Below are 26768 nucleotides of genomic sequence, written 5' to 3' on the forward strand. Positions count from 1 at the left end.
GACATGTCCCTACCAATATTCAGCGACTAAATGGTCCCAAGCAATAATTTTGATTAAACAATTAAAATGATGTTTATGTAACTGCTGTTGTTGTGATTTCGGCCGGATCTGAAATAGGTCATACCATGGATATTACATGAGAAGTTAAAGAAATTTTGCGCTTTCAAGGACACACATGTAATACATGTGTGGAGTAAGAACATATAAGGATCCAAAGCGTTTAAAACCTACGATCACAGTTCAGCTGAATGATAGAATTTGATAAATATAGAGATGCAGTTTTACTGCTTTAGGATTAACAGAACTTTGGATAGTTTCCATGTATTCATCTAGATCAACTTTAAAAGAAGAAAAGAGAGGTTTGGAGACAGATTTTTGTTCATGCATGTGAAATTTAGCTAGAAGGAAACAAACTAATTTAGTTATATTGACCTATATTCTTTTCTGAGTAGTCAAACAATCCAAAGAAAACATCTTAAGTCACTCACAGAATGAGATCGAATGAACATTAAAAAATGTGACCTGTGTAACCCCACAGCTACTGAATTATCAACAATAGGTGAGACCAGGACAACTGTAATGCATTTAATATCTTCAATTAAAAACACATCCAGAGTCATAACATTTATAATGTGCATTGTAAAGTCTTCTCTCAAGCTGTTATAACTATTCAAATTTCAATTAGTAGTAGTTGTCCAGAGTCTCCCCTACTCATTCTAACCAGATCACCAACTAAACCACCCTTACCAAAAAGTAGTTTTTAAACACTTGAATATGGGTAAGTTTCCTAAATAAAGCTGAAAAAAAGACTATGAATTGGATTCAGAATGATAATCCAAACGTAGATGGAGTCGATCAACACCCCAAAGTTTGACAGTCATTATTACCTCTTCATTGGTCGACATTTTATTCCATAACGTTACACAGTTTTGATGCTGTTTTATGTCAGATGATCATGTTAGATTACATGTGGAAGCATCTGTTGTTTCAGTTTCTTCTTCACTTGTGTTTTTTTGGAAATTCTGTACAGAAGTGTACTAGCGCACCCTACCATATAACAATGAAAACACTGATTCTAGGAGCACAGTATAGCTCAAATATATTTTTCAAAGTATAAGTCAAGAATACTTAAATGCCATTTTAAGTATATTTCTGAGAAGTACATAAAAAGTAGACAAAGTATACTTTCTTATTTTTAGTTTAAAAGTATACTAATAGCACACTTGCATAAACTTCTTTTTCGTAAGGGCAGCTGGAAGGGTCTCAAAGCACAGGACTTGCTCACGGAGAACAGAAGCGTCCATAAAACAGAATGCTCTTGGTTGGATTGTGTCGGATGAAGAAGAGGAACGGACGGTCTGCGTTAAAGACCTGCGGGATCCTCAGACACATTACCATCACGACAACACCGGTGGCAGCAGCTGCTTCGGTTCCTTCCTCGTTTACTTCAACAAAGGCTTTATGAATCACCTTCGAAACCACCAGATCATTGTTGGGTGACATGCCTGAAAGATTCACCTTCTGCCCATCAAACACATCCTCCATTCCCATGCTGATCAGAAGACTCTTCATGTCATAGGTTTCCTCCATCTTGAATTTGGGGAGAGATACTTGAACTTCTTGTTGACGCATCATGCTGGGTTTGGTCCACTCCATGAGCTTCTCGTAGGTCAGTGCCTTTTCAAGCTGGATAAGATATAAAAATGGTATGAATGAAACCAACATGAATACTAAGAACACTGCACATGTATGCTTGCAGTCAACATACAATGAAACAACAAACCAAATACACTCTGGATATTTTCATTGATGGTTCAGTGAAGAACCTTTAACATCCATGGACTCTTTTCATTCCAAGTTTCCTTTTTTCTTGTTTCCTTGTTTCTTTTAAGAACAGTTCTCTGATACCCCCTTTCCAACCAGGTGCTAGTTCAGAGCCAGTGCTATTGCCGGTTCTTAGTTGGTTCGACTGGCGAGCCTTTTAAGAACTGGTTGCTTTTCCACAGGCTAGAGAGCCAATACAGAGCCAGGTCTTACGTCACAATACGTTTCATGTTTCGGTTCACTAGCGCGGCACAACAGGCTTGTTCGAGGTGCATCAGCGCCACGCAGACCGATCGATCAATCGGCACACAACACACTAAAGCACCGCGAGAGCGATCCAAAAGGATAAAGAGTCGTCTGCTTTCCAGTCACTCCCGCAGCACCCCGATGCCTCACACCGAACGGTCCGCGCAGCGCCGATCCATCCCCAACAAGCCTAAACAAACTATCAACAACGGCGGACATTGCGTTGCTATTGATGTTCATGGCTTTGCGAACCTACATCGGCATCCAAACACGGCGAATCAAACGTGTTCGCGTTTAGCTGCTATTTCAAATATGGTGGTCCAAAGTTTCTATTCGTCTTGTTGGTCACGGTAACCCCGCCCCCAGCCATTGACGCAAGCGGTACTTCCTTCTAGCCCAGCAATGTTTTGGTGCTACTTACGAACCACTTTTCCTGGTTCGGAGCTGGTGCTTTGGGTGTCGAAAAACAAAGAACCGGTTTGAAACTAGGCTCTGGCTCCGAACCAGCACTGGAACTGCTTTGGTGGAAAAGGGGTATGAAAGGTCCTTTAGGGAACCCAAGATGAATTTCCTTTGGCTTCGCTGCAAAATACCACTTTTGGGAGCAGAACCTGTGGTGTCTCACCTTCTGAAGGCCAGTGGTTTGGTCTTGAATCTCATTAGGAAGGATGATTAACATGCTGAGATTTCTCCCGACATACGGCAGCTCTAGAACCTGACTGTCCAACTCTGGGATGAAGGCCAGAGGAAACTCTGCTGTTTGATGCATCATCTTCACTGGTTTAGTTTGAGTCTGCCAAGCATACAAACACATCGATGAGGAAAGCCGTTGCCTTAAAATTATTAAGTAAATAATAATTTTAAAAAATAAGTTAAGTGAATTGTAAAGTTGAAAAGTAAAGTTTTTTTAAGTTAAGTCAGCGTATCACTTTTACAGTGATTTAATTTCATTACGTTAAATTAACAAAAGCATGAAATCTCACCTTGTTCAGCTTAAACTGTCCATCTCTGGTGGCTTCCTTTGGGAATTTCTCTTCCCAGTTCCCCTTGAAGTAGATGGCGTTCACCAAGACCAGTTTCGTCATCAAATCAATGGATCCCTGTGGAAGCAAGTCCTTGATCTTCTCTGAAATTATGAATTCACATTAAATTCAATACATGGCACTGTACAAGACATCAATAATTTTTATTATTCTCCAAAGAGAATAGAGCAACTCAAGATCTACATATAATAAAAAATCTTAAAATCTTACAAATAACCATCAATTTTAATTAATTGGTGTTTAATTTGATCATCATTAACTAAAAGCAAAACCAGTAAAAAGGTCATTACTTAAAAAGTTTTAATAAAATATAAAAAAATCCCTTAAACATTTTATTTCAGCTAGTTGTTAAAAATACAACAAAATAACTAAAACTATCACAATTTAAAATATTAATAAGAACTATAATAGGATCTCAAAGATGCAAAAATAACACTGTTCCAAACAACTATGAAGAGCTTCACATTTCCACATTTTTATCCTCCAAAGAGCCAATCTAAAGCAACTAAACCTTAAGCTCTATAAATAACCATTCATTTATTAAAAATATTTGTTTGTAAGAGTGTAGACTAGAATAACTTTAAATTACGATAATGCTGGTTTTCACCTTGAGTGTTTTTCTCCACCCATTTGTTGATGTCGACCCGTGCAGCCTCTGATTTCATCTTGAAGTCCACCTCCTCCAGTCCGGCTTCATAGTATCTTTTTGCATCATTAAGGAATTTCTGTAACAGAGCAAACCGATTGAATTAGAGAGCATTTCCAGAACCCTGTCCTTTAATACCACGAACAAACCTGGAATTATTTGGTTTGAGTCTTACCTCAACAAACTGGTAGGATTGCTCTCCGTAGAGGCGGTTGGCGAGACTCAACACATACGGGGCTCCTGGTTTGTTCAGTTCACTCATGAGCTTATTGAAGCTGGAATGAATTTGGTCCTCTGTTTTTTCAGCAGGATTGGTAAAACCCAGGACCTACACATAGATATTATGGTAGAATTAAATCCCTTTGGTGTTCACAGTCAGAAATTACTGGCTTTGTAAAATTGCTTGTAAATATTTCATTATGCAGTATTATCACCAAATCATGGATTCAATCTTTTTGTCAACTTGTCTTTTAATTAGCACAGGTTTTGTTTTTGGAACTGATTGATTGGTCGTCTTGTTGATCTGAGCTCATGCACCCTAAAATATTGGGCTCATAAAAATATTGAATCCAATATTTGGTAATAATATAGCATGATGTGAAATATAAAAGCAGTTTTTGTCTGTCATTTTTTATTGGGTAGGGTAAAAATCACCAAAAAAACTGCAAAAATGATCAAAACATTTATGAAATTTGTGGAATGCGCGATTCTGATTGGTCAGTTACCACATTCCGAAGGTGCCTTCAGGCCATTTTATAATTACCGTAATTACAAGATACCAACTTGTTAAAAGCATTCAGGTCTTCGTAGAACTCGTTATTACAACTTGTGAACTGGGAGTTTTCTGAGAGCTATGACCACCTGACCACATTAGGCGCTATGTTTAGGCATTGATAGTGCGATAGTTCCATGTCTGAGTCCAAGAGTGTGAACAGATCCAAGTAGAACGTCACGTGTTGTCATCTCAGAATTACAGTAGTTATGATAGGGAGTGAATGCAGCATTAATTCCCTGATAACTAACGGTAAAAAGTAATAACACACGCTCATCCAGGTAACTGCATTTGGCTTGCTGGGAAAAAAAATTCTTCATGGAAGCTTTGCGTTTGGTTGGCTAATAAAATATTCTGTAACACTTTCTATGAAGCCCATGTTATGAAGGAAAGGATGTGACGTGTGGCCAAGTATGGTGTCCCATGCTTGGAATTTGTGCCCAGCATTTAACCCACCTAAGTGCACACACACACACACACACACACACATGCACGCACGCACTCACACGCACACACACACACACAGAGCAGTGGGCAGCCAATGCTGTGGGTTTTGGGTTCTGTGTATAAATATGCCAGATCTGATTGACTATGCACAATTAGAAAGTTTAATTGTTGAGGCTAAATATAGTCTGTGCGAAAAAAACTGTTCTTGTGCCTGGCTGTTCTGGCTTAGTCTGGGTACCTTAGCTCCATTTCAGTTATTTGTTTGGCCAGCTGTTGCATCGTGGAGCTAACGCATGCGTCTGGAGGCACCTACACATTCAGAAAGGTTTATAGTTTATGAAGAGTAGCTCTAAGTTAGGACAGCATACCCTTTTCAGTGTTGTTATATCTGAACACACATGACTAGGACAAGATGGCTGCCACTATGTTTTTCTGAACTTGTGTAAGGTTTTCAATCAAACTGGAATCTGAAGAATCCTACCTAAAGTAAATTTTTTCTTTTGAAGATTGTGTTAAGAAGAGTCTAATCAACGTTAAATGGCAAAATTGTGGATTTTATTGGTACTTTGTGGAGGTTTTTGGCTTTAGGAGATCTTTGGGCCTAATAGGCCTTGTTGATCAAACCATGCCACCTAAGGCTACAAACAACAGCACTGAGGAATATGTCACCATGGTGAACTGTTGGAACAGCAAAAAGGCTTCTATAGAACCTTGCTCAAACAACAAGAAAGAAGTTTCAAAACTTGTGTACAAATCATTGTTGACTCCTCAAACAGAAGGATTGATGACCTGTCAAAGCAAGTTTATGATATTAAGGTGAGTCTAGAAATGACTCAAAAAGAACTTGATGATCTTAAAATCTCATGTAAGACATGGTCTTCAAATTGTAATGAAACCAGGACAGATCTGGACACAATCTGCAAAAGTTTGATCACAATTTCAGACAAGACAGAATATCTGGAAGGCCAGACAAGACACCAAAATATTGTTGTGGAAGGCATTAAGGAGTCTGTAAGAGAAAAGGTGTCTGAATCTGAAGAAAAAGTGAGAAAACTCTTCAGTGAAAAATTACAGCTGGATCATCGGAAAATAGAGTTGGATTGGGCTCATAGAGTTGGGAAGTCAGTGGTATCATCAGTGAAGCCCTGACCTATTGTTGTCAGATTTTTGCGATTGAAGGATAAACTTGCAGTTTTGGATAAAGCAAAGAACTTAAAGGGCTCTGGCATTTTTGTTAACGAGGACTTCCCTGGAACCATCCGGCAAAGAAGGGGAGAATTACTTCCAGCAATGAAGGCAGCCCGAGAAAGAGGTGACATTGCATATCTGAAATACGACAAACTTACTGTTCATCCACCTATCCAAAATCCACCAAAACAAAGGAAGGCAAGTGTTCAGAGTTTGGTTCAATAGATTTATTATTAGTTATTTGTTGCATTTTAATAAACTTTATATACATTATTGATTCCAACAAATTTGTTTTTGAAGCTGAGACCTTTAAGTCATTTGATCTTTCTACAGTTGATTCTTATAACTTGGATGTTGACCCAGATTTAAATTATTTTTCATCATTGAATGCTTCAAACTCTTGTAGTTTTTATACTGAAAATCAGTTTAATGATTTATGTAGATCTTTGCCTTCTAATGTTTTTTTCTACTTTTCATTTGAACATAAGAAGTTTATCTAGGAATTCTGATAATTTTATTCATTATTTATCTTTACTTAAACATCAGTTTTCTATTATTGCTTTATCTGAAACATGGTTAAATGAAAACTCTAGAGAAATGTTTAAATTCATGTTCATTATGTTAGAAAGAACTTGTTGGGAGGTGGAGTATATTTGTTTATTCATGAAGATTATAAATTTAAAATTAGGGATGATCTTGACTTAAATTCAGATAGAATTAATGTGGAACATTTATTTGTTGAGCTCTCAACTGGTCATGGAGGAAGAAATATTATTGTTGGTGTTATTTACCGAGCACCTGATTCCAATATTCAATATTTTAATGATACTTTTGCCAACTTACTTGATTTGATAAACAATGTGCATAAATATTGTTATATTTTGGGTGATTTTAACATAAATCTCCTAAAAAAGAAATTTGATACCCCTACAGCAGATTTCCTAAATATTCTTTACTCTAGTTATTATTTTCCTCTTATTCATAAACCTACAAGAGTTAAAGAAAATTTAAGCAACTTTAATTGATAACATTTTAACAAATTCTCTAAGTCAAGGAATTAAATCTGGTGTGTTCTGTTCAGACTTGTCTGATCATTTTCCCATATTTCACTGTTCTGAAATTAGGGTTAACAGGGTTAAACTATCAAAAGAAATTCAGCAAAAGATAATTATGAGTAAGTGAAATATTTCTAAATTTAAGGATCTGATTTATAGATTTTGACATGTATCTTATTGTTTTAACTAACGAGTCAGATGTATTTTGTTATAGATGAACGAACGCGCTCACCTCTTCTTCTTTTTATTTAACGGTGTCAAACTAACTAGTTTTAAATTGTAATGACAGAAAAACTGCCGTATTGTTTAACTAACATGTCAGATGCTTTTTATTTTATTTTCTACGTTTTTCCTAAAACTGTTTTAACAACACTAGCACGTCTCGACTTGTAGGGAAAAAGAGTCGTTTTAGGCGTATGTTTGATGTTTTTTCTTGATATGTGTGTGAAAACACTTTAATAAAAACTTCCGTTTATCCCATTTAACACAATTTCATCATTTAAAGTTTAAAGCACATAACAATGGCACCCCCACAAAAAAAAAAAAAACATTGTCATAAATTCCTTAAGATCACTGGGGTGGATAACCAGATGGCCACTTAGACGGGTGGGTGTGTACAAACAGGTGTCCGAACAGATGTCCAGTTATGGGTGGGGGGATGGAATTTTTATGAGGGGCAATAAAAAATCTTTTTTTTGAGACAAGGTGCCCTACATTCTCTCTTACAGAAGTATAAATGTCAAAATGCTGTATTAAGAAGTATGTGCTGTATATTCTGAGAGCACAGATATTGTTTGCTTTGTGGTTTTGTTTTCTATGTGGTTATTTTACTTGTTTTGTAACAAAAAGGTTAAAAACCAGGAGATGCATTTTGCAACATGCGTGCAGAATGGAACTTCTAGTTGAACCGAAGCGTAAGGTGTTGCTCGCACCTGCCAGAGGTGTGAGGTTGCGGTTTAGACACATATATTCATAATCCGCATATGTTGTGCAAAGTGTTGCAATTTTCAAATAGCAAATATTTTCAAATATTTTAATAGTTTAAAATAGCAATAGGCACGAGCAATAGGAGTGAAGTGTGAGTGAAGTGACATACTGCCAAGAATGGTGACCCATACTCGGAATTCGTGCTCTGCATTTAACCCATCCAACGTGCACACACACAGCAGTGAACACACACACACACACAGCAGTGAACACACACACACCGTGAACATACACCCAGAGCAGGGGGCAGCCATTTATGCTGCAGCACCCGGGGAGCAGTTGGGGGTTCGGTGCCTTGCTCAAGGGCACCTCAGTCGTGGTATTGAGGGTGGAGAGAGCGCTGGACATTCACTCCCCCCACCTACAATGGACTCAAACCCGCAACCTTTGGATTACGAGTCCGACTCTCTAACCATTAGGCCACGACTTCCCACGATAATGGTAGAGATGTTGTAATCTTTTCTACTGACCTTTTGACTCTGTCTTGATGTGGTGTCTATTGCAAAGGTTACGCTTCCTGTCTGCACGAGAGGAGGGGGCAGACACAGACAGAGACGAGAGAGAAGGTTTTGGAAAGAGATTAATGCAAATGATATGCAAGACTATAAAATGCTTTTAGAACGGATGTACGAGGCTGACATTCTGTGGTGAAGACTACTCGCTGTTATTTTTTGTATTTGCTTATGAGTTATTGTTTTTAAATAAAACGAAACCGTTGTATGGGTGATTCGTTAAACTTTTAAATTCATTCTCTGAGTGATTAAATATTAATAACCAGTTATCAGAACCTGAATTAAACCTTGTTTCGAGTTTCAAGTGGTCTAAACTCGCCTGAGTTAGGACGGACACCGGGAGAAAGGAACTGAGACTCCTGTCTACATCCATTCAACTGAGAGATAATTATAGATCTGGTGATTATAGATTGCTTTTGGATAATATGGATGTAAATCATATGTTTTAATCCTTAATATCGGTATACAAAAACAACAGTGTACATGTCTAAAAGCCTGAGCTGGTAAAGGTCTTTATTTATTACTGAAGCATTACGGTAGCTTTTGTTGGATAGGACCTTTTTTTCGCAGTTCTGTAGTAGCTGATTGTCAGCCAATAAACCAAGGAGAAAGACCACTCCATGATGTTCACTCAGAAATGCTACAAGCAGAAAAAAATTATTAATCTGTTTCTTCAAGCTTCTGATTTAACAATGCACAAATGTTTAATTTGAAACAATATTGAAATTACTTTAGAAGCAAATTACGTTGAAAGCTAAAAGGGTCAAGAGACAAACTAAAGCAAACACTGACTACAATTATGGCATCGTGTTTTTTTTTTTTTTTTTTTCTTGAGCAGTAAACCATCATCTAAACCTCTGTTAATTCTCAATAAGAGATTCTCCAGACATAAAATAAAATCAGTCTGGTTAGTAATGCGTGAAGCTGGTGATGTTGTTTGTGGAGTAGTTTAATCAGCTCTTGAGAGATTTAATGTCTTTTTTTTCAATTGATTTCATCCATGGCTTTGGCAGAAGTCAGTTGTAATTCTTGTGTTTCTCTTTTCTTCAGTGATGCCACTTGTTAACAGCAGGTGTTCATCACTAATGCGCAATCGTCATTTAATTAGTCACTTAACTATCTCATTAACTTTAACTCTTTGAGGACTTGGGATTTGACTTGAGACTTGCTTGTGAGTTCAAGTTCAAGTTTATTTGTATTGCACTTTTTACGATTCAAATCTTTGCAAAGCAGCTCTACAGGAAATTAAGTTTCCACAATATATTTATATATTGCAGAGCCTTAATATATTTAACTTATGGCAAAATGTGGTAATTCTGTATGTTGTCTGAGCGTCGGCATCCTCTGAGGTCCTCTGAGGGGTTGGCATTATCTTTTCTCAGGTGTTCGGTCATCTCAGATCATTTAAGGGTTGGATCCAGACTGAAGCTTCTGTAATTCCTAGTTACCACGGGATGTTAATCAACAGAGAAACAAATAGAGACATAATTAGCGTAGCTGCTGTTCCATCTAAGCGAAAATTATTTGTTCAACTCAAGCTAAAGAATAATAGTAATGTACATTTGATCAGATATAACTGCAATATAAGATTATAAGATGCATTATGTGAATGCTTGGCTAAAGAGATGTGTCTTTAATCTAGATTTAAACAGAGAGAGTGTGTCTGAACCCCGAACGTTATCAGGAAGGCTATTCCAGAGTTTGGGAGCCAAATGTGAAAAAGCTCTACCTCCTTTAGTGGACTTTGCTATCCTAGGTACTACCAAAAGTCCAGAGTTTTGCGACCTTAGGGAGCGGGTTGGATTGTAGCGTGGTAGAAGACGAGTTAGGTACGCAGGAGCTAAACCATTTAGGGCCTTATACACAGTAAAATCCCCAGTGTTAAATCAACACTGCTTCAGAGTGTATTTGGTCCTACTCCAAATAGTGTTAAAGTAACACTGAAGTTAAGTTACTGTGTTAAAGTTAATGAGATAGTTATGTGATTAATTAAGTGCTGATTGAGCATTAGTGAGGAACAGCTGCTGTTAACAAGCAGAATAACTGAAGAAAAAGAGAAACACAAGAACTACAACTGACTTCAGCCACAGCCGAGCGATTTTATCAAAGGCCTGCCCCAACAAACTCTATAGAAAATATATTTTAAATCCCACTCCTCTCACCTATGGTGTTTATAAATCTTACAGAAATAAATATAACCATTCTATTAGATCAGCAAAAAAGACATACTTTGGTGAAAAATTTAAGAAACGTTCAAATGATATTAAATCCACATGGAAATTAATAAAACAGTTGCTGCAAAGAGAAAAGACCAACTCGGAATTACCTTCAGACTTTGTGGATGGCAAAAATTCTTTTAATGATCCATTTGACATCTAGATGCAATTTATGAATTTTTTGTTAATGTTGGTCATAAATTAGCTAATAATATCCCTATTGGTAATGGTGTACCCCTGGACTAAATATCAGGAAACTTTCCTATTATCTCACCTGAAATTCAGGAAATAAGTGAAATTATTGATGAATTAAAATTAGCTTCAGCTGGTCATGATAATATTTCTGTATTTCTTGTCAAACAGTGAAATGTTCAATATTTCAGCCACTTGTTCACATTTTTCCTCTTTCTTTGAAAACATTGTACCAGAGGATTTAAAAATAGCTAAAATTATTTATCTGTTTAAAGCATATGATCCACAATGTTTTAACAACTATAGACCTATATCTATTTTGCCATGTTTCTCAAAAATTTTAGAAAAAATAATATATAAGCGGATTCTTTCTCACTTAGACTCAAATTCTATTCTTTATAAGCATCAAAAAACCACTCTACTTATATGGCTTTGCTTCACCTGATTGACAAGGTTACCCTTGCACTGGAAAATCAAGAATTTGCTTGTAGTAATTTTTTACACTTGTCAAAAGCTTTTCATACAGTTAATCATTACATTTTATTGGATAAATTGCATAAATATGGTTTTACAGTTTGTTTGTTATAAGGGTTGCTATTCTAGCAAAGCAAGTCTACTCTGTGGGGTTCCTCAGGGGTCCATATTGGACCATTACTATTTCTTATTTATATAAATGACCTGTCAAATGTTTCAAATATTTTTGCTCCAGTAATGTTTGCTGATGATACAACCTTAGTTCTCGCTCACTCAAATTTTAATTAATTGATCAAGAATGCAAATAATGGTTTACTTGCTTATGCAAATTGGTTTAATTTAAACAAATTATCGTTAAATATAATAAAATCAAGTTTGATCATTTTTAGTGGTAAAAAAATATACCCAAAGGATTTATAAAAAATTATTATGAAGTCTATTGAGGTGCCTCAAGTGTCAACTACAAACGTTTTGGGAGTATTTATTGATGACACTTTGAGTTGGAAAGAACAAGCTGATTACGTGAGCAGAAAAATACATAAATCTACTGGTATAATAAAAAGTCGTCTTATGCTTTATTATAGTTTAATTTATCCGTATCTTTCATATTGTAATATTGTTTGGGCGAGTACTTTTCCTACTACTCATCAAATAATTTTTGTTCTTCAGAAGCATTTTGTTAGCATTGCAACCAAATCAAACAAATATACTTCATCTGCTTCTTTATTTCATAAACTTCAGGTTCTTACCGTTTATGATATTAATATTCTTCAAATATGTGTTTTTATGTATAAGATATATTCAAGTGAGGGTTACATTCCAGAGCAATTTTAAATGTATTTTAAAGTAAATTCTCAGGTTCATTGTTATTTAACTTGTCAACTTTCAAATTTTCATTTCCCTAAAGTTCTCACTTGTAGAGGTCAATAAGATTTAGGGGTGTTAAATTGTGGAATGATTTATCTCATCTAGCAAAAAAAATTTCCTCTTTAATATGTTATAAAAGAAGAATAAAAGATCATTTAAATGCTGCTTGTAATAATTTATCTTGTATATTATGTACCATAGATGGTTTATTTTGAATATATTCAGTTTTTTTTCTTTCTTTTTTTTATTCGACATATGTTGTAATGAATTTGTATCTCTATATTTGTTATTGTAATCTAGCTCTTCATTTAGTTTCATGAGTTTATTTGTTTTTCATTGTTTAGGTGGAGGCTCTAAATAAGCCCTTTGGGTTTTCTGCCTCTCCCTGCACAGTATATGGATTGTATTATATATTTTTTGTTTGTTTGTTTATCGTGTTTTTATTGTATATATTTACCTTTGTGCAAACTAAACTAAACTAAACTAAACAAAACACTAACTTTCGTTGATGTAGAAACAAAATCCACCACCTCTCGTTTACTCTGTTTAGTCCGCGATGCGATCCGCACTGGACATCTCATCTCATTGTCATCCGCTTCGCAGAATTAACGGTGACACGCAGAGGCATTCGAGCTCTAAAGCCCTGGATGAGACCCCAGTTCCTTCTAGAAGGAGTCCAGCTAGGAACGTGTTGCTGTCGCAAAACAATCACGACGGACACGTCTCTTATGTGCTGGGTGACAGTCCATCAAGGATACCCAGTCAGCGGAGTGTGGACAAAGGAGCACCGAGGCTGGCACATAAATCGTTTGGAGCTACTGGCTGTCTTCCTAGCCCTCAAACGGTTCCTACCACAACTGAAGGGCTGTCACGAACTGGTCAGGACGGACAACATGACAGTAGTTTTGTACCTGAATCGTCATGGAGGATTACGTTCTCACCCCCTTTGCAGATTGGCGAGGAGTGTCCTTCTTTGGGCTCAAAGCAGGTTCCTATCGGTCAGAGCACTCCATGTCCCAGGGCACCTGAACTCAGGAGCAGATCTACTCTCGAGACTGGAGAACGGGGAATGGAGATTGCATTCTCGAGTAGTGAATCTCATATGGCAGAAGTTCGGTCGAGCAGAAGTTGATTTGTTTGTTTCAAGCATGACTACACACTGTCCGCTCTGGTTTTCTCTGTCCCCCCCACCACGAATGGCCCAGGACCAGGCTGTATGCTTTTCCTCCGATCCGGCTGCTTCCAACAGTTCTGTCCAGAATTCGATCGGACAGCAACCCGGTCTCATCCCAAGTCGTCACATATTGACGCTTTGGTTTTGGCGTCGCTTTTTGACGCTCAAGGTATCCCTTTAGCGTCACTTTTCGACGTGAAGGGAAGCGTAATTTTTCGGCGTCGATATGCTAACGCGCTATTGGGAATTTTATCGTCATAATAAGGTTGGCATTATTGCATATATGTAGAGGTGTGATTTTTGAATGTAAACAGTCAAAATAGTGACTTACCCAACCCCTGCCCCTAAACCTACCATCTGTGAAGAAAACGCAAGATATAGGAGGCAGATGCAAGTACTGGCATAATTTATTTAAAAATGATTAATATACGCTAAGTGTTTCCTATTTAAAAAAAATTACCTTCCCTTCACGTCGAAAAGTGACGCAAAAACCAAGCGTCAATATGTGACGAGTTGGGATGAGACTGTGTTACGGACAGAGTGGAGAACCTGCTGTTAGTGGCCCCGTGGTGGCCTACCCAGCCATGGTTCTTGGACCTGACCAGTCTGTTAGTGGGCCCTCCTTGGGAGGTTCCCCTCAAACGCGTTCTGTTGACACAAGCTCGGGGCACGATTTGGCACCCTCGGCCAGAGCTATGGAGGCTGTGGGCTTGGCCCCTGAGCGGAATGAGTTAATGTGTTCTGGTCTCTTGGCTGAGATTACTGATACAATCATTAATTCTAGGGCCCCCTCTACAAGATGCTTGTACAATTTCAAGTGGAAACTTTTTTTCTGGAAGGCCTGACAGGCCATCCTTTTGAGCCGTCAGAATCCATGTCAGAAAAATTTCTGACCCTCAAGACCTGGTGGCCAGGTGGCCTTATCCTCCCTTAAAAGAGTAGGGGACCTGCAGGCTCTTTCCGTCAGCCCCTTGTGCTTGGACTTTGCCCCAGGGCTGGTTAAAGTCTTACTGCGACCAAGGCCTGATTATGTTCCTAAGGTCACTTCAAATTCATTTTGTTTAACAAGTGGTCTTAGAGGCTTTCTCCCCTGCTAATGCGGGGTCAGACAGTCTGAGTCTGTGTCCTGTGAGAGCACTGATGACCTATGTCGACCGCACAGCTCAGTGGCGTAGGTCTGACCAACTGTTTGTGTGTTTGGGTGATAAAAACAGAGGTTGTGCTGTCACCAAACAACGAATGTAACATTGGATAGTGGAAGCTTTCTCCATAGCCTATGAGGCGCGTGGTTTGACTTCGCCTCTAGGAATATGTGCTCATTCTACAAGAGCAGTGGCCTCTTCTCAAGCTTTTCTGAAGGGGTCTCCTGGCTCCTGCTCCTGGTCTTATCCGCTTGAGCAGACGCTTTCCTCGGTCTCCAGCTATCTAAGGTACGTAAGGCGTTATGGTATAGTGTTCCCAAGGCGATCATCATCGCAGCATTGAAGTGAACCTATGAAAGGGAACATCTCGGTTACGTATGTAACCCTGGTTCACTGAATAGGGAACAAGATGCTGCGATACGGGGCCGTTCTGAACCTTGATAGCGCTTCCTTCGTCATTCGGAAATCTGGCGAAATAGCGCGCGGTACACGGATATAGCATACGCACATTTGCGTGGGGGGTGGTGCCAAGCGCTATTGGGCCAATCAAATTGGCGTGATGGTATTGTTCCCAAGGCGATCGTCATCGCAGCATCTCATTCCCTATTCAGGGAACCAGGGTTACATACGTAACCGAGATGTTTTCCCGTGTTCTGATTCTCGCCTGTGAATTTCGGATTAATCCTTTCGTCTTGTCGTTCGGACTCTGTTTGCTCCTGCCTGGATTATTGCTTGTGTTTTCGAATTACTCCTCTTGCCTAGCCTATTGGGATATTGTTTACCGGTCGTTGGATTTTGTCTGTTTTTTGGATTGCTCTTGATATGCCCTTGCCATACCTGTTTACTGATGTTTCGACCCTGCCTGTGTTTATAAATAAAAGCTTGCTCTTGGATCCGCTCGCCTCTCATCAAATCGGCTGTGTTACACTATTTTTTGTGACATATTGGTACTCTGTCAGTACCACAGAAGTCATTTAAAACACTCAGAAGAGGAGACGATAGCTTTGTAATCTACACACAGTTTGTCAAACAACTTTGCACTAGTTGAAGGAAATAAAAACCTCTCTGGTTACAAATTACAACTAAACTTGCTATGTAGCACCTAAACTACGTTTATATTCTACATCTACATAACAGTTATGTTGTTAACTGTTTGATTATTGTCCCAAATTTTACATTAAACTTTTGATAACAAAATTATTATAATTTTGTTTTTAATTATATGTATACAATTGTATATAAAGTGGGGGAAAATGCCCCCCTTAACCCTCTATGGGTACGCCTTATGTTTTAACCATGAAATATTTTTTCAAATAAGATTTTATTACATAAAATAGCTTCAATTACACATATTAAAAGAGATTTTTGAAAAAAAAAATGTTTTGGGGGGTATTTAGGAAAACGTTGCCATATGGCAACAGTGTACCACAATGGAAAATGTCAAAAACGTAGTTTTTCTATTAAATTATGATTTTATTTTCAATTGAAATGCACATATCTTTTAAATATTGATGCATCCCATCTTAATTTCTATCAAAATCTGCCATACACATACAGACACATATACACATGCACACACACACTCATTGTTACACTGTAAAAAATGACATCAGTCATCAATCAGTAAAAACCTGTTTAATTGTTAACGGTAAGTTCCCCTACTATATACGGTGAAAAACTGTATTGGACATTAATATACAATTTTACGGTAGTATACTGTTTTTGGAAGTGAAAAAGAATGTATAATTTACAGTGAATAACTGTAAATTGACATTCCCAGAATTCCCTGCGTTACACTTCAAATAGGATGTTTTGTTGTTGTTGTTGTTTTTAAATAACATAATAATGTTTCCATAATAATGACTTTCTCATCACCACCTGCTTTTTGTGGTTATTAGTGTGTTACAAAGGTACAGAACAGATTTCAGTACTTCAATATGTTGGTATATTAGCATTATATCAGTTCTTGAAATTACGGTATTTAAATGTAAATGTAAGTTAAAACCTAACATGTTGCTACTATATTTTTTCTGGTAAAATTCTGGCAACCACAGCTGGCGTGTTTTTTTTACCATAAATTTGACATTTTGTTTTTTACAGTGTACGGTCACTGGAAGCTAACTCATCCTCATTGTCAACAGATGGAAGAGCTAACTCTGCACACTTCCTATTGCGCTTTCCATAAAATATTGCTGTATTCATTTTCTGAAAAGAATAAATAATTTTTTTTATTCATACATAAATATAATTATACTACAACAAACACTTCAAATAAATAAATAATTGCAATCATATTATTGATGTTACTATCTATAAAAAAATCCCAATCAAACTCAGCGTTGCCATAATGGAATTGAAGTACAGCGTTGCCATATGGCAACATACCTATTTTTCCATAGTGGTACAGTGTTGCCATGTGGCAACATTGAAATTTTCTCAATTTACAATAAAACTATGTTAGACAATGTTGATTTGTGAATAAAAATATGTAATTTACTCATCAAAGATGATCCAAAAAAATCTCCCTTGAGAAGAAATGTTCAGAAATTAGGTTAACAGAGCAATTTGGAGCACTTCAACTGGTGCCCACCATGTGAGGGTGACAGGGGGGAAAAGTGTTTTGGATGAACATACAAATGTAATTTTACTTAAAAACAGCACATTATTGACTACCCTAAGGCCGGCCCTTTTAATTACCATATTGCAATATATTGTATTTTATTCAGAATAACAAGGAAATAAGTACAAATTAATTGTTGCCATATGGCAACTCCGTACCATTCCGTACCAAAGAATATAATCAATACATGAATTATTGATTTATTATTATATAATAATTATTGATGATTGATTTTTAAAAATAATTTTGTAATTATGAAGCCTGATGCTAACAGTCTAGCTAACTAGCTACCTGATGTAATTAGCTTTTTTAAAATATAAAATCCAAGTATTTTTATTCAGCTAATTAGTTAGAATACATTAGATGGAAAATTAAGGATTTGGTGTTCAGAACAAAATAACTACAGTAATATCCCATTGTCCCTGGACATTTTACCCACTGACTATGTTTGAGATAAAAAATTATGTCATTCTGAAAATATAATTATGTTTTATTCAATAGCACGTACTTCCTATCTATGGGTGATTTCATATATAACTGTGAAACTTTAAAACACCTTTTTTTCTCACTGATGAAAATTAGATCAATTACTGTGAAATCTGTTTTCTCTTCAGAACATCACCAGTGTAAATGTCATCGTGAAAACTTCTACATCACTCTTGTCAACGTAGTCTATAGTTACAATAAAAATATATCTTGATTTTAGGTAACACTTTATTTTGATAATCCACTTTAGATATTCTACTAACAGTAAGTAACTTTGCAACTGCACATGAACTAGCAGTCATTAGAGTATTAGTAGACTGTCTGCTTAATATCTTCTAACACTTTATTTTGATGGGTCTACAACATACAACATACTGACTATGAGAAACTTTTCAGGTATGTCAACTTATTCTACTAACCCTAAACCTACGCTAACAGTCTACTCTGAGAGTTAGTAGACATGTAGTTACAAATGAATGAGAATTAGTTGACATGTAGTTACAAAGTATAGCAACCTGCACTGCAAGTATAGGGACCCAACGCAACAGGGCGCGGCGCGGGACAACACTTGATGAGCGAGCGCGGATGGGAAGAGACTTGTGTGTGTGTGCGGGACACGGGAGAATAAACTTTTTCGTGGGACTCCCGCAAAATAGAAATGATCTAAACATTAAAATGCATAAAACAAATAAATTATTTATCTGTTGCACAAAAGCAAAAAGAACAAATAATATTAACATTAAAATGATTAACATGAGCAAGCTAGGCAGAGTTTCTATTTATAACACGTGTTTAAAGGGTTCCGCAATGTAGCCAATCACAGACTCAGCTGTTGATTTCTGGAATGCAATGACCAATCAGAGGTTATTAAGTTAGAATCCACTCACAGCAGTGCTGCAATTGTGCATGCCCACGAATCGTCTCATTTTAATACACAAAGTGTAGTCATTGTGAAAGGTTCATTGTGTTATAACAGAGCTTTATGAGATCGCGATTAACTAAGTGTCATGGTACAGAAACTCAAGATCCAATTGCGAGTGAAAAGATAGTCTTTATTAGACAACTCCAAAACACAGTCACAGTGGAAGTGTAGAATAATCCGGCAGTGAAGAATCTCCAGCACAGGCAGGGAAAAACTCGAACCAGTTCTCACCCTCCAGGGAATCGAGAAACAGCAAGCAGGCAAAACTGACTCGGGGAACTGGAAGATCAGACAGAGAGCACGACAGGACATGAACAACAACGATCTGACAACAAACAAAATGGCGCCGCTGTGTTCGGACGCCGTTCGGGCCGCTCCTCTGAGATTTTGCTTTAACTTACTTTTTTACTTACTTTTACTTTCTCTTTTTACTCATTTTACATCAGCACTGATCACCTACAACATAGAAACGCTTTTGGACATTGGAAACCGCTACACCAACCTGTTTCAGGACACTTTATCCAGGAATCCTTCATGGCCTCTGGAGATTCTTCGGAACGCGGAGACGAACAATAACCCCCCGAGGCGACTGTCACGGTTCATGAATTCACTGGTTTCTTCATGTCTCGTGTAATTGTTGTTCTCTGTGTGTGTGGATGTGAGTGGGCGTTACCGCTCAGCGCACATCAGCGCGCCAGCTGATCTCATTCCCCGGACCAGCTACTGCCAATCCACTCACCTATAAAGCCTCACCGCACTCTCCTCTCATTGTCAGATCGTTGTTTGATGTCCTCCGTGTTGTTCATCGTGTGCCATCTGCTACAGTGTTCCTGGTCTTCGTCTGTCTGGAGTCTTCGTGGTTCTCGTCTCATCTGGATGTTCACCTGCACTGGATTCACCATCACCACTCGTCACCAGCACGCTGTCCATCTTGTCCCTGCGTCACCATCCCACCCGAGAGACTTTGTTCAGTTTGTATATCCTGACGAATTAAAGTGTTATCGCTTGCATCTTTGCTTCCGGCTCGTATATCGTTACAGAACGATCTGACCACGCATGGAAGCAGCAAGCGGATCCGCTTCCTCTCTGGAGGAATTCATCAGATCCACCGTTTCGCGGATGGATGCCCAGGAGGGAAGCATGAAGGACTCGGGTCGGGCCATTCAGGCTCTTGTGGCGCAGGTGTCCGAGCTCACCCAGCAACTACAACATCCGCGAGTTCCCACTGCGCCACCCACACCGCTAACTCCCCTCATACCACCTGAGAACGTCTCCCTGTCGGAGCCCCGCCTACCCACTCCCGAGCGGTACAACGGTGAGCCGAATTTTTGCAGAGCATTTCTAACTCGCTGTTCGATGCACTTCTCTCTTCAACCCAGGACCTTTGCCTGTGAACAGAGCAGAGTGGCGTTCGTGCTCGCGCTTCTGACGGGGAGAGCGGCGCTATGGGGAACAGCGGTGTGGGAGAACCAAGATCCATGCTGTGCCTCGTTCCAGACACTCTCCGCCGAGATGAGGAGAGTTTTTGACCGTGTGGTCACGGGAAGAGAGGCGGCTCGGATCCTTGCGGATCTGAAACAAGAGGAAGGTTCGGTGTCAGATTACTCCATCGAGTTCCGGACGCTGGCGGCAGAGTGTCAGTGGAACGAGGAGGCGCAGTGGGATATGTTCCTGCATGGGCTAGCTGACCGCGTCCAGAAAGAGATTTATACCCTGGACTTACCGACTTCTCTTAACGGGTTGATTGAACTGGCTATTCGGGTGGATTCCCGAATCTCTCGAGTCGAGCGTCGGCTATTACCCGCTCGGGTTCCTGCAGCAACACAGGATTTATGAGCCAGCGGCAGGGGCGTGGTCAGCCCCGTCTACGATCACGAACCCATGCAGGTCGGGCGAGCTCGGCTTTCCCGGGAGGAGAAGGAGAGGCGGAGATCCCTGGGCCTTTGCCTTTACTGTGGCGCAGCGGGACATTTTGCTGGTACCTGCCCGGTAAAAGGGGCTAACCCGGCAGTAAGTTTGAGGCTACTGTCGGGTGGGATCTCCGCTGAGAAGACCTCATCAACATCTACACTCCTTCCGGTAAGACTACGATGGTCAGCCCACACTCACGACTGTCAAGCACTACTCGACTCTGGGGCTGAGGGTAACTTCATGGATTACACATTTGCACTAAAGGTTCAAGCTCCCCTTCTACCCCTCACTCGCACCATCGCCGTCCACGCTCTCAATGGCCAAGCACTTCCTACCATTTCGTTCACCACTGGAGCCATCACACTCATTGTATCTGGCAACCACACTGAAACCATATCCTTCTACATTCTGGACTCCCCCCTCGCTCCCATTGTTTTAGGTCACCCTTGGCTCACAGAACACAATCCCAAGATCGACTGACAGCAGAAATCTGTATCGGAGTGGAGCAGTAAATGTTATGAGTCCTGTCTTGTGTCTGCTTGTCCGTCTGTTTCTGTTTCTACGTTTCAGGAGGAGGCAGTGGATTGGTCAAACGTTCCCATGGAGTATCACGACCTGAAGTAGGTGTTCAGTAAGTCTCGTGCTGCTTCTCTCCCTCCGCATCGTCCCTATGACTGTGCTATAGAGTTACTGCCAGGTACGTCTCCGCCTAAGGGCAAGTTATATTCACTTTCTGTTCCAGAGAGAGAGGCTATGGAGAAATATATTTCTGATTCTCTAACAGCGGGGTTCATCCGTCCCTCCTCTTCTCCAGCGGGGGCGGGGTTCTTTTTTGTGGGGAAGAAGGACGGATCCCTGCGACCTTGTATTGACTACCGGGGGCTGAACAACATCACGGTAAAGAATACATATCCTTTGCCGCTGATGTCCTCAGCCTTCGAGAGGTTGCAGGGAGCATCAATCTTCACTAAACTGGACTTACGTAACGCTTATCATTTGGTCCGCATTAGGAGGGGGATGAATGGAAGACTGCCTTTAACACCCCCAGGGGGCACTTTGAATACTTGGTCATGCCCTTCGGGCTGTCCAACTCCCCGGCAGTCTTCCAGGCACTCGTCAACGACGTGCTGCGAGACATGGTCGATCAATTCATATATGTTTACCTGGATGACATATTGATTTTTTCTTCTTCTCTCCAGGAGCACATGCAGCATGTTCGACGAGTGCTTCAGAGGCTGTTAGAGAATGGGCTTTTTGTCAAGGCGGAGAAATGCGCTTTTCACGCACAGTCTGTTCCTTTCTTAGGGTACATTGTGTTGTCTGAGGGAGTGCGCATGGATCCTGAGAAGGTTAAGGCTGTGGTGGATTGGCCAAGTCCAGATTCCCGTAAGGCCCTACAGAGGTTTCTGGGGTTCGCCAATTTCTACCGGCGGTTCATTCGCAATTTCAGCCAACTAGCCTCGCCTCTGACCGCCTTGACCTCCCCCAGAACCACGTTCAGGTGGTCTAGCGCAGCTGAGGCTGCGTTTGCCAAACTGAAGGGCCGCTTCGTTTCAGCCCCCATCTTAGTTACCCCTGATCCATCACGTCAGTTCGTGGTGGAGGTCGACGCGTCAGAGGTGGGGGTAGGTACAGTGCTATCCCAGCATTCTCCGGCAGACGACAGAATGCATCCGCGCGCGTTTTTGTCTCACCGTTTGTCTCCTGCCGAAAGTAATTATGACATTGGTAACCGAGAGTTGTTGGCAGTCAAGTTAGCATTGGAGGAATGGCGTCACTGGTTAGAAGGGTCGGGGGTACCTTTTATCGTGTGGACCGATCATAAGAATTTGGAATACATTAGAACTGCTAAAAGATTGAACTCCAGGTAGGCTCGGTGGGCACTTTTTTTCGGACGTTTTGACTTTACTCTCTCGTATCGCCCGGGTTCCAAGAACATCAAACCGATTCTTTATCACGTATTTTTGACCGTTCCGATCGCCCGTCTACTCCCGAGTGCATTTTTTCGGAGACCCTAATTGTCTCCACACTCACATGGGAGGTCGAATCGAAGGTCAAGACGGCCTTACAAGGGGTAACGCCTCCGGTCGGCTGCCCACCGAACCGGTTATTTGTGCCAGAGGGATTACGGTCCGACGTCATTCAGTGGGGACATTGTTCCAATGTGGCTTGTCATCCAGGAGTCAGTCGTACTACATCTTTAGTCAAGCAACGATTTTGGTGGCCACTCATGGCTTGCGATGTTCACAGTTTTGTTTTGGCTTGCTCAGTTTGTGCCACTGGTAAGACTTCCAATAGACTCCCAGATGGGCTCCTTCAACCACTGCCGATCCCTTCGAGACCCTGGTCCCATATCGCTCTAGATTTTGTCACCGCCCTCCCACCCTCTCAGGTAACACGGTAGTTTTGACCGTGGTGGACCGGTTCTCGAAGGCGGTTCACTTTATTCCCTTGCCCAAATTACCCTCAGCCAAGGAGACAGCGTTAACAGTCGTTAACCACGTCTTTCGGTTACATGGCCTCCCGACGGACGTGGTTTCCGACAGAGGACCTCAATTTGTGTCCAAATTTTGGCAAGAGTTTTGTAGATTACTGGGGGCGACTGTTAGTCTGTCCTCAGGGTTTCATCCCCAGAGCAATGGTCAAACTGAGAGAGCCAACCAGGATTTGGAGAGAACGTTGCGATGTCTGGTCTCCAAGAATCCTTCCTCATGGAGCCAACAACTGTCAATGGTGGAGTACGCCCACAATTCGTTACCAGTGTCATCTACGGGCCTATCTCCGTTCGAATGTAGTATAGGTTACCAGCCACCAATTTTTCCTAGTCTGGAATCCGAAGTCGTGGTCCCCTCCGCTGCGCTGGACCACCTGAACGGAATCTTGGTGGAGGTTAAGGCAGTCAAAGGGGTTGCTAGCTGGCTGAAATTGCGAATAAAACGCCGGTAAAAATTGAAGAAACCTCTGCAGGTCCTTACGGGAATCTGGAGTTGGCCAATCAACCACAGCCTGACTCTTGTCCGGATCCATGCGCATCCCCTCGACCGACACAATGTAACCCAAAAAGGGGACAGACTGTGCATGGAAAGCGCATTTCTCCGCCTTGACATAAAGACCATTCTCTAACAGCCTCTGAAGCACTCGCCTGACGTGGTGAACATGTTCCTGGAGAGAGTGAGAAAATATCAGTATGTCATTCAGGTAGACATAAATGAACTGATCTAGCATATCTCTCAACACGTCATTAATGAGTGCCTGGAAGACCGCGGGAGCGTTGGAAAGCCCAAAAGGAAGAAAGCAATATTCAAAGTGCCCCCTGGGGGTATTAAAAGCAGTCTTCCATTCATCCCCCTCCCTTATGCGAACCAAATGATAAGCGCTGCGGAGGTCCAATTTTGTGAAAAAGGATGCCCCCTGCAGACGCTCAAAGGCAGAAGACATCAACGGTAAAGGATAAGTATTCTTCACCGTGATGTTGTTCAGCCCTCGATACAGGGACGAAGGGACCCATCTTTCTTTTTCACAACTGGAGAAGAAGGGTGAATGATCTTGGCTGCTAGAGAATCAGAAATATATTTCTCCATGGCCTCCCTCTCTGGGGCAGAAAGTGAATAAAGTTTGCCTTTAGGCGGAGACGTACCAGGTAATAAATCTATTGCACAGTCATAGGGACGATGCGGAGGTAGAGAAGCAGCTCGAGACTTACTGAACACTCTCTTCAGGTCAAGGTACTCGCTGGGCACGTTTGACAGATCCATATGCTCATCCTGAAACACAGAACAAGACACAGAAGGACAGGCAGATAACAAACAAGAGGCATGGCAACTATCACTCCAAGAGAGAATAGAATTCTGACTCCAATTAAAGTGAGGGTTATGAAGCACAAGCCAGGGATGCCCAAGGACTACTGGAGTAACGGGAGCGTCAGTTAAAAAAAAATGTATGTTCTCAATGTGATTGCCAGAAGTGATGAGTCTTACTGGACCTGTGGTGTGAGTGATGGAAGGAAGAGATAGACCATTGAGAGCATGGACAGCAATAGGCTGGGAGAGAGCAATCACAGGAAGTTTGAGTCTATAAGCGAGATCAGAGTCTACAAAATTACCCTCAGCACCAGAGTCAGTTAAAGCCTGACAGTCATAGGTGGCTGAGGACCACTTGACAGAAAGGAGGGTAGCAGCAAAAGAGGATTTAGTCAATGTGACCCCACCCGTCAGTAACCCCTTACCTACTGACGGGTTCTGGCTTTTACGGGACACTGTGCTGCGATGTGTCCAGCAGCTCCGCAATACAGGCAGAGACCCTCAACTCGCCGCCGACGCTTCTCCTCCAGGGAAAGACGGAATCTGCCCATCTGCATGGGTTCCGATTCGGAGAAGACGACATCCGCGTCACAGGAGGTGACGGGAGGATGGTACAGATGATTGGCTGCCGGAGCTCGGCGCGCTCGCTGATCTCTCTGCTGCATTCTGGTATCCACCCGAATAGTCAGACTGACTAAGCCATCCAGCGATGTAGGCAGCTCCAGTGAGTAAATCTCGTCCTTGATATATTCAGCCAGTCCATGTAAAAACATATCCCACTGTGCTTCTAAATTCCAACGGCACTCCGCCGCCAGGGTGCGGAATTCAATTGAGTAATCTGTGACGCTCCGATCTCCCTGCCATAACTCCGCCAGAAAACGAGCCGCCTCTCTGCCCGAAACCGCCCGATCAAAAACTTTTCTGATCTCTTCCGAAAATGACTGAAAGGAAGTGCAGCAGGGAAGCTTCTGTTCCCAAACTGTGGTTCCCCAGAGAGCCGCCCGTCCAGAGAGCAGCGTTATGACAAAGGCTATCTTCGATTCCTCAGTAGGAAACGACGATGGTTGGAGAGAGATGAATAGAGAACACTTGGCAAGGAAAGAGCGGCATTGCTGGGGCTCACCAGAGTAAAAGGCTGGAGGCGGAAGGCGGGGTTCGGAGAAACGAACAGCCTGATCCGGGATAGAAGACACAGGTGGATTTGACACGGGTGAGTTGCTGAACAGACTCAGTCTGAAGACGCTGTAGCTGGGTGGTCAGCTCTATGACTTGAGAGACCAGGGCTTGAACTGCGCGATTAGAAGCTGCCATCTGTTGGCGATCAATACGTGAATTACTGTGAGACAAAAAGTCTCTTAAATCTGATGCACTCGCTGGATCCATAATGGTCAGATCGTTCTGTCACGGTACAGACACACACACACACACAGATGTTGGTTTTTGTGGTTTATGGGGACTCTCCATAGGCGTCATGGTTTTTATACAGAACAAACTGTGTGTGCTATTGCCCTACACCAACCCTACACCTAAACTTAGCCTTCACAGGAGACTTTGTGCATTTTTAGATTTTCAAAAAAACACCATTTAGTATGTTTTTTAAGCCTTTTGAATTACGGGGACATAGGCAGTGTCCTCATAAACCACCTTCATATTGTAATACCTCTGTCATACCCATGTCATTATACAAATTTGTGTCCTCATAAACCACATAAACATGCACACACACACACACACACACACACAGAAATGAGCACATGGATCCATGAACCGTACACTAAGATGTCAGCTTTTACTGATAAAAAGGAAGTGCTGCTCGCATTTTGCCGTGCCAAACCATGCACGCAGCAGTCCATGCTTGCTTTTCTGTTCAAAATAACAGTTTGTGAATGTTGATGCTTAGCCTTAATAACAAATATTTTATCTGGAGCGTTGATGCTGGGATGTTGTGGAGCTTAGGGGATGTTACAGAACCATTTCCTGTAAATTTCTTCAATGCACTGAAAAAAAAAAAATCTATAAAGATTACTTTTATGCAGGCTTTTGCGGGCGGGAGCGGGACCAGATGAGATATATTTCTGCGGGAGCAGGACTGAAAAATCCGTCCCGCGCAGGTCTCTAATACAAAGTTACTTATACTGTAGTTAGTAGAATGTCTAAAGTGGACTATCAAAATAAAGTATAACCTGATTTTATCTTGTGGTTATTTTGGGAAAAACAGTAAGGGGGCGTTTCCCCCCACTCTAC

General features: G+C 40.9%; 1 protein-coding gene across 1 annotated transcript in view; it reads right to left on the reverse strand.

Moving 5' to 3' along the window:
• Positions 1-1281: 1281 nt before the first annotated feature.
• The window catches only part of LOC306878214 (leukocyte elastase inhibitor-like), a gene marked incomplete at both ends in the record, with an annotated part of 62571 nt that continues 37084 nt past the window's right edge, over positions 1282-26768 (reverse strand). The window contains 5 exons of the mRNA XM_079430412.1: positions 1282-1686; positions 2696-2863; positions 3054-3196; positions 3721-3838; positions 3935-4087. Of these exons, the coding sequence (XP_079286538.1) occupies positions 1282-1686; positions 2696-2863; positions 3054-3196; positions 3721-3838; positions 3935-4087 (987 nt within the window). The remainder of the gene's footprint in view (positions 1687-2695; positions 2864-3053; positions 3197-3720; positions 3839-3934; positions 4088-26768) is intronic.

This window comes from Barbus barbus, assembly GCF_936440315.1.
Source record: "Barbus barbus genome assembly, chromosome: 12".
In the NCBI taxonomy this organism is placed as follows: domain Eukaryota; kingdom Metazoa; phylum Chordata; class Actinopteri; order Cypriniformes; family Cyprinidae; genus Barbus; species Barbus barbus.